The following is a 14,437-nucleotide window of genomic DNA, read 5'->3' on the forward strand; positions in this document are numbered from 1 at the left end:
TAATCTGTTACCTACCCTGCAAAATAATTTACTGTCGCACCTCTCGACTTGTGCCATTGAACCCAGTCTGTGTCGGGATTGGGCGTGCGGCTGCTGAGCACAATGTTGCGAGCATTGTGGGCGATCATGAAGTCGGTCAGGGATCGTCCAGTGTCTCCAGCGAGGCCAGCTAGCCAGTAGGTGCGATCGGGACGGAACAAGTCATCACGTTGGAAAATAGGTTCGACAGAGACCGGTACGTATTGATCCTCTTGCCGGTAAACCAGTGAGTTGGGATTCGGAGAAACAAAGTTTGCAACCACTCGTTTCAATGGTAGGATGTCAAGCGGTGCGCCCTCTGGAGTTGCTTGTGCGGATAACAGTGAGGAGGCGAGGGAAGTAACACGACGGAGCAGATTCGTGATGGTTTCGGGGGTATCGTGCGGAAGAACGGACGCTTCCGATGCAGTCAGGCTGGGCATCTTGACTTTATTACAAACCGATGACAGGGAGGTAGCAATCTTGAATCCAAGTCTTTGAGATTCAGGCTCGGCTCCGGAGGCGTCGACGTACAAGGTAACGTCGGATGGTAAGAGAGCAGTGATGGCTCTCTTGGTACTATTAGGGTGAATATACACCCAGTTTCGGCCAGACATTTCGGGACTAGATGTCAGGAAAAGTGCCTTTTTGCCAAGTTTGCTCAACTGTTGAGATAACAGAGATGCTGCAACTGGATCTGGCTCGTATGCCAACACAGTTCCTGTGGGTGGCAGCATTTCCAATACCCATTGGACCGTGAGGTCAGCAATAACAAAGGACATGAATTGTCCGTCAACCTCGACCTCATCAATGGATACGGTACAAGACTTGGGAACTTTCACGATAGACTCGTTGCGGTTAGAGAAGCAGAGCGCCTTCTCTGCTGTCTTGACATCTTCTCCAAGACTGACAAATACATATCCTACTGGAGTCTTGATGGAGGACAAGAAAGAGCAAGACGCCTTGATGGTAACAAGGCCATGTGAGGATTTCTCAAAGGTGTGATGTTCCCGTAGCATGTACGAGTTGTCGACGAAATCCAGCGCCAGAGGTGTCGTCTGGGTGTCCACCTCGTCAATCATAGATCTTTTAGATGAATTGTATCTATTGTTTTGGTCATCATGCGGACGGACTCTTGGGACATGAAGCCGGGTATCCTTAAGGACCAGTTCTGGCTCGAACTCCCAAGGTATCTTATCCGACTCGCCACGTCTGGAAATTTCCGATTGGAGCCTGAGTTGGCACATTGACTTCGCGATGACTGAATAATCATTCATATCAATGGAAGCGATATCCAGAGTCTGGAACAGGGTTCTAGGAGCTTCGTAAAACAGTGTCCGGAAGAGACCGAGGGTAGTTCCAGCATGGGGGTTGTTCGATCGACGGCCCTTGAGCAACCAAAGTACACTGACTGCAGAACCTATAACTGTCTTTAGGTCCGAGAAAATAGATTCCTTTATATCCTCAAACAAGTTCGCATCGCACTCAGCGAGGCACAGAACGTGGTAGCTCTCAGGCAGTCCTGGCAAATTGTCGAAATTCTCCAGCTTGATGATATCTGAAAACTGGGGCCTCAGCGTGAGGCAGATTTGGTCCCTGAATGGTGTGACAGACAGACTGCTGCCACCAATAACCAACAAGGGGATTCTATCCGTACTCGGAGTTGAGCTGAGCGGCATGCTCAATTTGCTGATAACATCATTTTGTGCCCGAGAAACGATAATGGACCCGGGAACGCCTACTGGGTCGCGCATGGGCGAATTGGTTTCGATGCCACTGAAGCCTGTTTCGCGAAGAATAAGGTCCCACTCCTCAAGAGTAATACTGGGACCTCAAAGAAAATGAAGTCGCCGGTTCCCGAATTATGCATCCTCAGCCTTCCGCATAACTAAGCTTCTCTAAAGCCTAATTTAGGTCCAAGGAATGTTTCCAAAATAAGTATCTATTTTAATATTAATCTGTGAGAGATGCTATAAAGAGGAAAGAGGTTAAAATACGTCTAATTAGCAGTAAAGATAATCCAGCAGACGCTCTGACAAAACCTCTGCCGAAGGTTGGCTTCGAAGATTACGACGATGAATTTTACTATGAAAACGAGAAAGATATGGTTTTTTTATGCTCAGTGTAAGGGTGTGTGTTGGAGATTAGACTGCCCTGACGATTGTTTGCCAGACTGAGCGTTTGCTTATTTGCTAGCAGGGTATAAAGACCCTGCCTGCTCTTGATAGATTGAATAGCGGGGTTTTTCTTCCTTCTTCCCTCTCACTTCGTAGCCTAACAGTTTCGTTAACGAATTGGCACCGAATTTGCTAGTCCTTAACCCCCACTTTCGACACTCTGTCTACCATTTTACTGACATCATCCATCGTCCTTGGGACTTTAGGCACTTTGTAGCCCTCACGGTAAGGGATACGCTCTTCTTCTGTCAAATAATAAGCATCGATGTCTCGTAGTATGTTGAGTATCGAAAGCAAAGTCTGAACATACCAAATAAAGCCCGAACCCAAGACTTTGGAGCGGCACCTGCATTCTCATCCCACAATGTTACCAAATAAAGACCCGTTGTCCCAGGGTTGCCCATAACCTGCATGGCCGAAGAATTGAAGCTGGGATTGACTTTCTTGGCATCGGCCGCGCGTGCTGCACAGGCTTTAGCCGCGCTCTCGACGCTAACATATTGATTCATCTCAGAGCCCAGAGTACTGTAAAGATTGAGGTTCTTAGCAACGGTCGCCCAGATGATGGGGTCGAAGTGCACGTTGTCGCCAAAGTAGATGTCATTGCGCGACAATGAGCCATCGAACTCGATATTGTCGTGTCTTGCCAGGTCAAAGAGGTTGAAGGTCGATTGGTTTCCAGTGGTCGAGAGGTTGAGGTTCAATGCCAGCTGGAAAATCCCGTCCATGGTGGTGGGTTCGTAGTTATAGCCGCCAGATATGGCGGATTGGAACGTGGGTAGATCTATGTCTTTCCCCGAACGAGGGAGCCAGCCGTGGTTGGCTAAGGCATTTAGACCAGGGCATGGAGATCGACCTAAGACATATGTTAAGCCGCTTCCCGGGAGAGTGGGAAGAGATTATCGCGAATAACTCACTGTCGCCTATCCGTGGTGGACGGAAGTCATGGGATTTATGCTCCCAGCCGTACGAACCGATCGCAAGGCCGAAAAGAACTGTTTCGATCAAGCTCGTCTTCATGGCTTCTTGAATTGATATTGGTATCGTAGGTTGGTCAATTAGGATGTGGAACTGATGTGAAACTGATGTGTTGGTCTCTCCAGTTCGGCATATATGGGCCTTTATATATCTGTCTGTTGTAACATATTAGACCAACTCATGATCAACGAGCGTATTTAGCACTGGGATCATTGCCACAGAGCGTATTCTATACGCGATGCTTGCAAAATGGAATATCCACGTTAGGCTTTCTAAACGATTAGCGTGTGGTCTTTATTCAGGTCTCTAGACTTTGGAGCATTCTTCTTCAGGCTGCGAGTAATCCTATACGTGAATAGTATTTGTCAACCGGCTGACAAGTCTAGGCGAATACGCACTTGCATGAAGCCGTCACGCCTAATATCTTGGCATCCAACACGGGAAATTAAACTGTATTGTTCAACGAAATTTTTATTGTTATTACACTACGAGATGGAAGATTTCTGGAATATTCTACGGAAATATTTGAAGTGTGCTCTGTAGTGACCCTGATAAATCAGGGAAGATGTCACCCATTTGATGCCAAGGATTGACACGGGGGGCGCAGCGCGCCACGGGCTTCAATGTAATTAGATCCTCAATTTCCACAAGGTTCACAGCCTCAATTCCCGTATTTGTACCCATATCTTTGATGTCCGATGTGGTGGAGCAAGTACATTCCAAGTAAGACAGCCCTACTCCGTAAAGTAGGCCGTGGAATTTGTTTGACGCCACCGAACTGCCATCTAGTTAGCGACCGCCCAAACGGTCTTGGGGTGTCTAATAAAATGAATAGCTGAGTAAGACACTAAACATGACCTCGGGACAAAGTATTTGGAATTATCAATCTCCATAGTTAGGCTCTCAAGACACTAGGAAGCTAGTTAGGTGATCGGATTGACAATTCCGAAAAGGAGCCTCAATGTGCTCATCCTTATAAGCCCCGTTGGATGTTCATTGTTCTATTTTTTGTTATCGTCTTTGGATCGTCACACATGGATAGACTAGAACAAGACAGTAGTTGGGCCGAGGTCAAAACGCGCAGGCCACACAGAAAGTCGCGATACGGTTGCAAAAAATGCAAGACACGCAGAATCAAGGTATGTGTGATATATAATCAAAACCCATGGCCCCGAAGAAATCCTTTTCTAATATATACAGTGCGATGAACTCGAGCCAAAGTGTTCAAGATGCAGTAAGATGAATTTGATCTGTCAATACCCAAGCAGATCCAGCATACTAGCCCCCGAGGCCAAACTTGAACAAACGGAGCATCTTTTGCAAAATGAAATTTCACACATAGACTACGGTATGGATAGCTCTGAAAGCTCGCGTGACTCGTCCGCAGCGGTCGGAAGCCTAGGGTCATCACCAGTTCCTTCTGTGCAATCACCACTCAATCTGCCGAGAGACGATAAACACCCCAGCTCGCTCTTGCAGTCCCAGACATCACAGATGTTTACACCCACAGAATTCGCACTATTCAATCACTATCTCGAACATACTAGCAGAGATAAGACTGTTGACGACGAGGACCAATACACCTTACAGATCGGAATTCCGAATCTCGCTTTCCAGAACAAGTTTCTCATGAAATCTGTGCTCGCATTCTCGGCAGTTTGTAGATGCTGTGATATTATCAACCAGTCCTCAATATCCCACGGAGACCGTGGGCAAGTTGTAGCGCTTTTATCTGTCGCCGACCAATATCACATGGAATCACTGAGGGAAATTCAAGCAACTCTCTCTGGGACTGACCAATATGACCATATTCTTGCAAATGCGGCTATGATGGGGATGTATGGATCAAGTAGCCACCGCATCCGAATATGGCTAGTGGAAACAGCATGCTCCGACGACATAGAACGGAACCGGTTTATGCCAAAAAGCCGTCAATGGATTAGCTTGTTCCGTGCTGTCCGCGTGGCATACACCGGAATAATCAACGACAGGTTTCAAGCAGAGGATGTGGCTCAGCCTACCCTGGCCACCCCACCCATTGAACCTGTGGCAGGTTGTGATTTTCAGATACATTGCGAATGCGAGGTGTCATCTCAGATTGACCAACACAAAGGTCCCCAAGATCATGCTTTGTATTCCATTATGGCTGCTACGGTGGCATCCGCATTGGAAAGGTTGGGGAGGACGGCCAGAGAAATCATCAAAAACGAGATGGGGGGCTGTGGAGACCAGGTGTCACCAGCTATTCATATCGACTCTGACGTTCAAGCATGTTTTGCTGCATTGGAACTTTTCAGAAACATTACATCTGAGACCTTTCGTGATAACAACTTGATGTCAAACACGCCAGGTCATTCCCATCTCGCTTCTGAACTCGACGTTAATCCGGTGGGTCAAGTCTCGAAAGTTTCGCCCTGGATGCAGAGATATACAGCCAGAATCACTTCAATTATACCGTCGAGGCTTCCGCGAAGGCTTATTATGGCATTTGTTCACAAAGCCCCCACCAAGTATTTGAACTTGGTTGAAGACATGATGAGTCTCATGCAACGCGGAGCACCAGGAGCCTATGGAAGAACAGTGTTTCCCCTAAGTTCCATGAATTCGGAGCCGAGTCTAGCACATCAGTTAGCTGTGGACATATTTTCCCATTGGCTCGTTCTGGTTATGTTACTAGATAAGGTGTGGTGGATTGGTGGTATTGGAGCTTGGGAACTTGGGCAACTTATCACCCTTAGGCGAGAAACAGGATGGCGTATGTCCCTGTGGAAGACAGGCGAGGATTGGTGGCCGGAAAGTATGTTTGAAATCAGTCGACAGTTCAACAAACATAGAGTGAAGGGTCGAGTATGATCTAACAGACGAGAAGACCAACCTCGCGAAGAGAGGACACGGAGTAATCATGTACCTTCTGCGGCATTTGCAGCAAACATTTTTTTGGTTTCAGTTCATTGGTTCTACTCACATGGCGTCGGAGGCCGAAAAGCATACCGCCATTCAGTCTCCAAGCCCAACCCCCTTCACTACAACTCTTCCTTCCAATTACATATTGCATTAGAGTTGGCGATGAAGATGACTATTTATTTGCGATTGGCCAACAGTCACATGGCTTGGTACTTCGCTCACTCCCCCGACCTGCCAGATTCCTACTCCTATGTCTTCTTTTTCTTCTGCCGCGACTCCTCGACGGCTAACAATGGCAAAGGAGCAACCCATCTATGATATTGGTCCATTTAAATCAAGCACCAAAAATACAGACACGCAGTTGAATGTTTATGTCTCGAACAAACGCTTTAAAATCGATCTCTTTACTTCCAACTTCGAAAGGTCGCCTGCCCTCCTGGCCAAGTATCTTCGACACGTTCAACGTCAAGAACCAGAATGGATTGCTGATGAGTCTGAAGTCGATATGGATGGGGAGTTTGAAGACCCCCTTGATGAAAAGCATGATTGGGTCTTACAACCATTTTTGCCAATTTTCCACGAAATTGCTCCCCTAGACCTGAGCCAAAAGTACACTCTCGAGGACTGCCTGTCTGCAGAAGAATTTCACTACACTGCGCAGGCAGTGGGAGATAACCTAGTTCCCATTTATCTCAGTAACACTAAGAACATGAAAAATGATCTCATCGGGGCCCTTCTACCATCTTCTATCGACTACTCTCCTTTTCCTGTCCACCATCCTAGGGAAGTCCAGGTTCCAATTAGTGCAGATTCAGCTGCACTATCAGGATTACCTCACAAGGTATTTATTCGTCAACCGCAGCCTAGCCTCTTCAATATACTCTACGGAGATGACATGAGTATTACCATAAGAGAGATTCTCACTTACTCAAAGATTCGCATGGCTAAATTCGATCCCCCGATTCTCACATCACAACTGGAAGGGCTGGTCCAGGATAATGATGGGTATGTCATGGGATTGGTTTTATCATACATTAGTTGTGATGGAGCTACACTTAATTGCATTGATGGACATGATCCCAAATTTTCCGAGCTCCGACAAAAATGGGCTGATCAGATTTCGCACACAATAAAACACTTGCATTCATACAATATCATTTGGGGGGATACGAAGGCAGCTAACGTGCTCATTGATGCCAATGAGGATGCATATCTGATTGATTTTGGAGGAGGTTATACTAAAGGTTGGGCTGAGAAGGAGAAGTCCAACTCAACCGAGGGAGATCTCCAGAGACTTGAAAATATTAAGCGTTACCTTTTTGGATGAATACTAGATGACTACCATCGCTCTGTGCGCATACTGTCTACTGTTAGTTGTTACACTCTTGTGCAGGCTAAGGCAGCCGTCCAAGACAACTTCCTTTACTATCTTTTTAGATTAATCTGTGATTGGTTTACAATACTTGATCATCTATGCATTCACTATGTCTGGATCTTGATTCTGTGTACGTTGCCTACTTGATGCCAGAGGCATAATCCTGGTCAGCCTGAGCTCCTGCTAAATCTCGAGTTCTCGGGCACCAACTATCTGGACAATTCAATCCCGCGTGTTACACCCACTCTAGACACAGGGGAAGAGGGGGGTAGTGAGCGGCAATAATCTACATGACCTCCGGGTGAGAGCATTTTCTAGACCGAGTATAGTCAGATCTCGTGATATAATTTTATCCAGTTTAGTATCCTCGTTCGTCGAATATGATTTTTCTCTCTTTTGCGTATATTTCTTTTACAGGAATCGAGAACCTCGCTATGATTTCTGGCTTCTGAAAAGTGATGCCCGGTACTTGGCGCTGTTTCGGTTATTAGGCTACAAATTCGGCGGTTAATGTTAGGTCACTAATAACCTATAATTACTTCAAACTGCCAGCCACTCAGAGTACCATGACCCACAACGCCCCAATATTCTATAACGAGAAACTTGGCATCCTATAATTAGTGGAGCTAAGATAGTTCTCCGTTCCAGACCTAAGCGCTATAGGTTCGAAGCGGCAGCCGCCATGTAACCACTCAGTACTGCCTTATTAAACCAAAAATAGGACAATACAGGTATATAAAGCAGTAGGAAAGCTTCCAGGGTCCTCTCTTGATTTAAATAATCAACAAAGTCATTCTGCACATAATTTTCTTTAGTGTCTATGAAGAACAATGTGTGGTCACCAGTATCGAGTCTATCGTTGTGGACATCGGATTATTTAACGAGGTATAACATGTTGTCTTTATGCCAGGGTCAACAAAAAAAACAGGGAGACAGGTAATGTGTGGGCAGGAGAGAACTGTCACAGATGTTGTAATGGATTCTTCATGTGGTGATGTGGCTTGCTTTGTCCATGACCTAATCCGCATGGGCTGGGAATGCTGTGACTGCCACAGCAGGAATTACGGTCCAGGGGATTTTGCGCAGGCATAGTTCTTATAGTTGCCAATCGAAGCCCAGTGGAATGCCAACATTACGCTTGTCATCGATGCCGCTATGCATAGAAGGGTAATTATGCCGCTGGTCTACAGTCTATGGATCATTCTGAGCAGTAGAATGCACAAGCTAACTTTTTTCAAGGGACAATTTTCGAACACTGTTAAGCTGAGATGTGTAGACTACTTGACCTGGAACCAATCAACGTATACCTTATGACAACAAATATGAGACCGGACTGCAAGTGTGTATTTTGCTTGTTTGATTAGTTTGATTGATATATGCAGTTTGCACTGGGATGTAGGTGTCAGCATGGACATATTAGAAGAGCTGTAGCGAGTCTGCAGCAACAAAGCCACAACAACGAATTGAGCTGAAGATATATCTCATTTTGGGGCTAGGTGAAGATGCGTGATGCCCACACCGACCTCCTCAAGTGACATGGAGCACGATATGGTTGAATTACAAGTTAAACCTGAAACGCTTTGACCCTTGGCTACCTAGGGCGATTCTCACCCACTTCTCCCAGCTTCTCACCCTATAGCGCACTCACCCTTGTCGCCCCGGGTCGCGCGACCGTAAAGCGGCGCTACCCATTTCACACTGAACATATCAGCACCAGCAACGCACAGCCTATATTGCTTTCCAATCTGTGTTACTGTACATACGACCATAGGGTGTGGAAAACAGGGCTTCCCGTCCGCTCAGCCGTACTTAAGCCACACGCCGGTGAGTTAGTAGTTGGGTGGGTGACCACCAGCGAATCCTCACTGTTGTATGTTTTTGCTTTTTTATAACCTTATTCCGGTACATCGGAGAGGTCAAAGGACTATCTATCTTTATTAAGCGAAGCGAACATGCACACCTAATGGCCCTGATCAATCCTCGACACAATGCTAACTCTCATCTTCGAGCTCAAACAGTCCACCTTGGTGATGTCCTACGAGAACTTCGTGCGATTCAGCAGGGAGCTACAGCCACTCACCTCCCAATTGAAGCAGAACCCAACGTCCCCCGAGGTCCCCTAAGAGATCACCATGGCACTTGGGCAGCCTCCGACAGCAAATGTACCGGCGCTATGAACTACTGCGAGCATCGGTGATCAACGTTATATTGTAAATCGGTCGCTTGCAAATGGAAAACCTCTAGATCCCGCAAGATTTGAGTGGAAATGCGTGAACGCAGTTCGGAACAGATTACTTGTACCATTAGCCTTCCATGCCAGCGGCTATCTTGAAACTGCAATCACAACTGTAGACCACCAAGGGCGCCTAGCTGAACAGATATTCCATGTTAACCAGCAGGTTCAGACCATCAACTATTTAGGGCACACCTAGGAACTTGTTACCAACACCCTGAGTCGTCTCCCTATTAGGGCTTTGGGAAAAGGATCATACAGCCGTGAGCCTAGAAAGCATTTTGCTCAATATGGTACTCTGCTTGATATATGGAATTTCAAGGGCGCTCCACAGCCCCAAGCCCGCAGCTTGTTGCTTGCTGGAGTAGCTTCTGATATTGATCGTCACGGATGTACTACTCGATTCCTCTCTCTTCTTCCTCCCTATCTTTGCTTTTTTAGTTTGAATGCACTCTTTGTTGAATGAGCTGACACGTAACGGGCTATGTCTACTCTAACTATCAGGTGACTTCGCCTAGCGTGTGGAATCTTACATCAAATTGTAAACAAGTCTTTGCTCTATCTTTCTTCTAGAAGTATATACCTAGGTAGAATATCCCGGCCAGGATAGAAAAACCGGTAATTAGGTACGGTAGCATATATAAACATCACTTGAGGAACGAATGAAGCGATATTTGGACGTGAACAATCTACCCCCCTTAGACCTCGGGAAGTGTCCGGGGTCTTGTATAAAATTAGGCATTAGAACTTTAGGGCTCAAAGATCTCCATGATCATCCTTACGCCAAGGGTCAAAGGCACATAATCAAGTGGGAGCTTGGCATCGGAGATCGTCTGATTCAGGTTACACAAAGCGACCTACAAAGTATATAAGCCGAAGTTCGGCCGCATGGGTGACACTCTCCACACTCCCCTTTTTTCATAATCAAATTACATGTACAAAGTAGAGTAAGAACAAGATCTACAACTTTGCCTCTGAGGTCCAATAAATAGTTCCGCAATTACGTTTCAAAAAAAGTATGTTTACTGGATCTTCAGCTGTCACCTTCCAAGCCATACAATAAAATGTATAACTTTTGTAAAATGTGCACATTTGGGATATTAAATGGCATCATAACCATAAAATCTCAATCCTGCAGTAGGTTTCACCTACAGTAATAATATGTTGTAGTCCTTTGGCATCCGGTGTCCCGAGTGGAGTATGAGATATGAAAGATTAATCAATTGATCCTCGATTCCTCGATTCCTCGATTCCTCGATTAGTGGAGCATTTCTGGGTCTTGATGCCCCTTTCATATGGGGCATTCCTTAAGCAATGGCCACCCCTGGCCATAATTTAACCAACATCGCAGAGAGAAGTATGCTACGCAGTACGAATATTGACATTTCGGCTTTTTGCCGTACAACATAAATCGGCATTTTCGGGTAATCAAAGCTATTACTTGACTAAAACCAGTAGTTTCATTTAAAAATGGTTGATCTTCAACGCATTTGTCGTTCGCCAAATGATGGCGTTTACAGCCGCCGATCGATACAGGCCTGGAGTGCATCGGGCTTCTTGGCGATGAGAAAAATTGCCGGATGGTAGCTGTCCACGTCATAAAAACCAGTTCCTACCAACCTTAGAATTCCTGATTAAGCCGAAAGCAAGATTTTGATTGGGAACAATTGATCTGTTAGCAATTCTGTGGATTTCGTCGCGTGTAGGAATATTCTGGAAAGGGGTTTCTTTGGTTTTCACCGGGGCAGCACATGGCTGGTTTCACTTGAACCAGCTTTGAAAGCGGGGCGTTTCCTTGTTCGGTAGTCCAATCATGATTTTTTCGGTCTGTGTTTGCCATCGAGATCTATACTTTTGTACCTAAATAATCTTAATGTGTGGCCGTTCAACCAGGGGCCCATTTATATCAAAAGTCGGAACCAAAACTAGCTACTACCCCCAGGGGGAGAATTTTCTACCCTCTTGATTATCTTCAACGTTGTTTCTGAAATCTCGACCATGAGGGGTCATTTGTTCTTTGTCGCCTTTCTGGCCTTGCTTATAGTGGGGATCCATGCAGCAGAGTCGGATACAACTGTCTTGCCGTCGTGTGCGGTACGTATATCTCCTAATGCAGTCGTATTCATTGCTGATTAATATATGTTAGATCAATTGTGATGATCAGCTATTTTCCGATTGCTCATTGAGCAACAATACATCATGCTTTTGTGCCAGCAGCTCTCGTCCCACGGCTCTGTTAGATTGTGCTGAAAGTAATTGCACGGTAAAGGAATTCTTCAGTGCGTCTCGATCGTGATTAATCTACGAAACCCACTGTTAACTCTGTTAACTCTGGTAGCTACAAAACGTCTGTACGAACAAGAATGTGATATAACGCCTCTCAAAGGCCCTCCGGTGGTTAAGGTCTCGACTCTAATACCTTTTATTCTTGCGACGGTTTTCTTCGTCGCCAGATTGATCGCCAAAAGCAACGGCCTAGCTGGTGGATGGGGATGGGATGATTATACAATCATTGTTTCATATGTGAGCCACTTCTTCCCCAGGGGGTATTTTCCAGAGCGATATTAACGGCCTCTTAGATCATAGGTGCCGCCATATATGTTCTGGATATCTATAGTAAGCCGACACTCCGGTGTTATAGTTTGCAAGAACGAACAACTAACCAAGCAGTGATCCGCAATGGCTTCGGTCGAAATATTTGGGACCTCCCTTTTCCCACAATCACCAGGTTCTACCAGGTTCGGCTATCTCTCCAATGCTCAGTTCTAATCTAACAAAAACAGCTTTTTCAAGCTATGGCCGTTATGTATAAGGCTCAAATTTCCCTCGCTAAGATCTCCGTGTGTCTCTTCCTACTCCGGATCTTCCAAGCACGCACATTCCGCCATTTAGCGTACGCCCTCATCGGTATCAACGCCTCAATCGGTATCACTTGGGCCTCGGTGGATGGCTTCCGCTGCACGCCGACACGCTTAACATGGCTTGGGTGGATGAAGGAGGAACCTGGATACTGTATCGACTTCATCGCCGCCGTTCTGGTTAACTGTCTGGTGAACATCTTTGTCGACTTTATCTTGATCATCATGCCGGTGTATGAAGTGATCAAGTTACAGTTACCTCTGCGGAAGAAGCTTGCTGTGGCATCGATGTTTATCGTGGGCTCTGTGTATGCACCCGCTAGCCTTGTCTATTTCCATTTACCTTTCGCTAATTAACCTTACAGTCTGACGGTTATCGCCATTATCCGAGTCATCGTCTTCTGGACCAACCGCTGGGGCTCCAATGAGACACTCGGCCTATATCCCCTTATGCATTGGTCTGTCATTGAAAGCCAGATTTCTGTCATGTGCGCTTGCTTGCCTGCGTTCAGAGCTATCATTGGTCGGTGGTTCCCCGGGTTGCTGGGCGGATCATCGAATCGAACGAAAGAAGCGTACACAGCTGAGTACTATCAGAAAAAGTCCAAGGCGAGTGGGAATATTAATAAGTCTGTTACCTACTCGGTGAATTATGAGTCCCGGTCACCAACGAGTAGTGATGTGGAGTTGGTTGATATGGACCGGAAACATCACAATGAGCAGTGAATTTGTACTATCACTTCTTTTTATACAACTTGGATATTTGCAGACGAGATCGATTAATACATACATACAATATTATTTGGAGCAGACCTAATATCATATTAGTCATAACTGGAAGGTAACCTGCAACTTGGTATTTCCCCATATGAGGGTGGACCATCTTCCGGATGAGGCAATACCTCTACAGCTATTTTCTATTATTCATGTAAAATTTACTCCTCAATTTCCAGGCGTTCCCAGGAATTAAATTTCGTCATTCAAATTTCAAACTTTATAGCTCAGATGAGGCTACTTGACTTCTATTATAACTGAAAGTCTGCCTTAGGGTCCAATACAGGCCTGTTCCCAGTGACAGACTTAATCCAAATTTCCCTCGCAGATATTAGTCAGATGAATGCTGTTTCCAAGGTTATTAGCTCATTATGAATCCCACATCGCGAGATGTCGATTTATATCTGCTGGAGTACGGCAAAACTCTAGGAGAATCACGACAATGCGTATTCATATAGTAGTAGGTTTCATTTACCCCGACTTCTCGAAAAGCGATATACAGGCTACAGCAACCATTATCTGTGTACGTATATTTATGATGTCCCACCTCCTGAAAACGAACTTGGAACGTGGTAAAGGCCTATCGTGGCGTAGTTGCCGCTTATGTTATTAAGATGCCCTCATAGTGCGCGACTTTTGAATAGTTATGACGCCTTATCGAAGTCCGGGATGGCTTTGGTCGTCCTAGCCCGCGAGACGTTATCTGATTTACCCCTCTCACCTTCAGTTGAGCGTTCTAGCTAGACTTCCGCTGATCCCAAAGAGCCCAAAGCCCAACCCGACCCAATTCTCGGACCCATGAAAGCCTTTAGGCCCAAGATTAAAGTCCACGGCCTATTCAGGGGCGCCTAATGGTCCCTAAACAATACAATGTAAACATGCCATGTTGGCCTAGTCTTTCGCACGACCCATTTTGGGTGAAGGTCTCGACCCAAAACCTAACATAGTCTGGATCTGGGTCGAAAGCTCATAACCCAGACCCAACCCAGACCCTGTGACTGCGGCCCCAGAAAACCCAGTCTAGGCCCAGTTCAACCTAGTTTTGACATAAACCAGAGTCTTGGCGGTCATAAGCCCCTCAAATCAGCTGAATTATAAACATAATTAGCATGTTTGTATA

The 14,437-nt window shown here is 45.9% G+C and overlaps 6 protein-coding genes across 6 annotated transcripts; 4 read left to right on the top strand and 2 right to left on the bottom strand.

Annotated features, from left to right (window-relative positions):
- Nucleotides 1-11: 11 nt before the first annotated feature.
- Nucleotides 12-1,772, bottom strand: N7447_001702 (uncharacterized protein; the record flags this gene model as incomplete). The annotated part of the gene is made up of 1 exon (XM_057225978.1): nucleotides 12-1,772. One exon carries the CDS (start codon nucleotides 1,770-1,772, stop codon nucleotides 12-14), a length of 1,761 nt encoding a protein of 586 aa, XP_057089994.1.
- A 671-nt stretch (nucleotides 1,773-2,443) lies between these two features.
- Nucleotides 2,444-3,215, bottom strand: N7447_001703 (Chloroperoxidase; the record flags this gene model as incomplete). Its single annotated transcript, XM_057225979.1, has 2 exons — nucleotides 2,444-3,051; nucleotides 3,113-3,215. The coding sequence occupies 2 exons, from the start codon at nucleotides 3,213-3,215 to the stop codon at nucleotides 2,444-2,446; spliced, it is 711 nt and encodes a 236-aa protein (XP_057089995.1).
- A 992-nt stretch (nucleotides 3,216-4,207) lies between these two features.
- On the top strand, nucleotides 4,208-6,026 carry N7447_001704 (Zn(II)2Cys6 transcription factor domain-containing protein; the record flags this gene model as incomplete). Its single annotated transcript, XM_057225980.1, has 2 exons — nucleotides 4,208-4,312; nucleotides 4,374-6,026. The coding sequence occupies 2 exons, from the start codon at nucleotides 4,208-4,210 to the stop codon at nucleotides 6,024-6,026; spliced, it is 1,758 nt and encodes a 585-aa protein (XP_057089996.1).
- Nucleotides 6,027-6,369: 343 nt separating this feature from the next.
- On the top strand, nucleotides 6,370-7,404 carry N7447_001705 (uncharacterized protein; the record flags this gene model as incomplete). Its single annotated transcript, XM_057225981.1, has 1 exon — nucleotides 6,370-7,404. One exon carries the CDS (start codon nucleotides 6,370-6,372, stop codon nucleotides 7,402-7,404), a length of 1,035 nt encoding a protein of 344 aa, XP_057089997.1.
- A 2,011-nt stretch (nucleotides 7,405-9,415) lies between these two features.
- N7447_001706 (uncharacterized protein) lies at nucleotides 9,416-9,649 on the top strand (the record flags this gene model as incomplete). The annotated part of the gene is made up of 1 exon (XM_057225982.1): nucleotides 9,416-9,649. One exon carries the CDS (start codon nucleotides 9,416-9,418, stop codon nucleotides 9,647-9,649), a length of 234 nt encoding a protein of 77 aa, XP_057089998.1.
- A 2,034-nt stretch (nucleotides 9,650-11,683) lies between these two features.
- On the top strand, nucleotides 11,684-13,269 carry N7447_001707 (CFEM domain-containing protein; the record flags this gene model as incomplete). The annotated part of the gene is made up of 7 exons (XM_057225983.1): nucleotides 11,684-11,779; nucleotides 11,832-11,964; nucleotides 12,024-12,208; nucleotides 12,265-12,301; nucleotides 12,356-12,423; nucleotides 12,469-12,851; nucleotides 12,909-13,269. 7 exons carry the CDS (start codon nucleotides 11,684-11,686, stop codon nucleotides 13,267-13,269), a joined length of 1,263 nt encoding a protein of 420 aa, XP_057089999.1.
- Between the last annotated feature and the right edge of the window lie 1,168 nt (nucleotides 13,270-14,437).

This window comes from Penicillium robsamsonii, assembly GCF_028829455.1.
Source record: "Penicillium robsamsonii strain IBT 29466 chromosome Unknown utg000001l_segment0_segment0, whole genome shotgun sequence".
In the NCBI taxonomy this organism is placed as follows: domain Eukaryota; kingdom Fungi; phylum Ascomycota; class Eurotiomycetes; order Eurotiales; family Aspergillaceae; genus Penicillium; species Penicillium robsamsonii.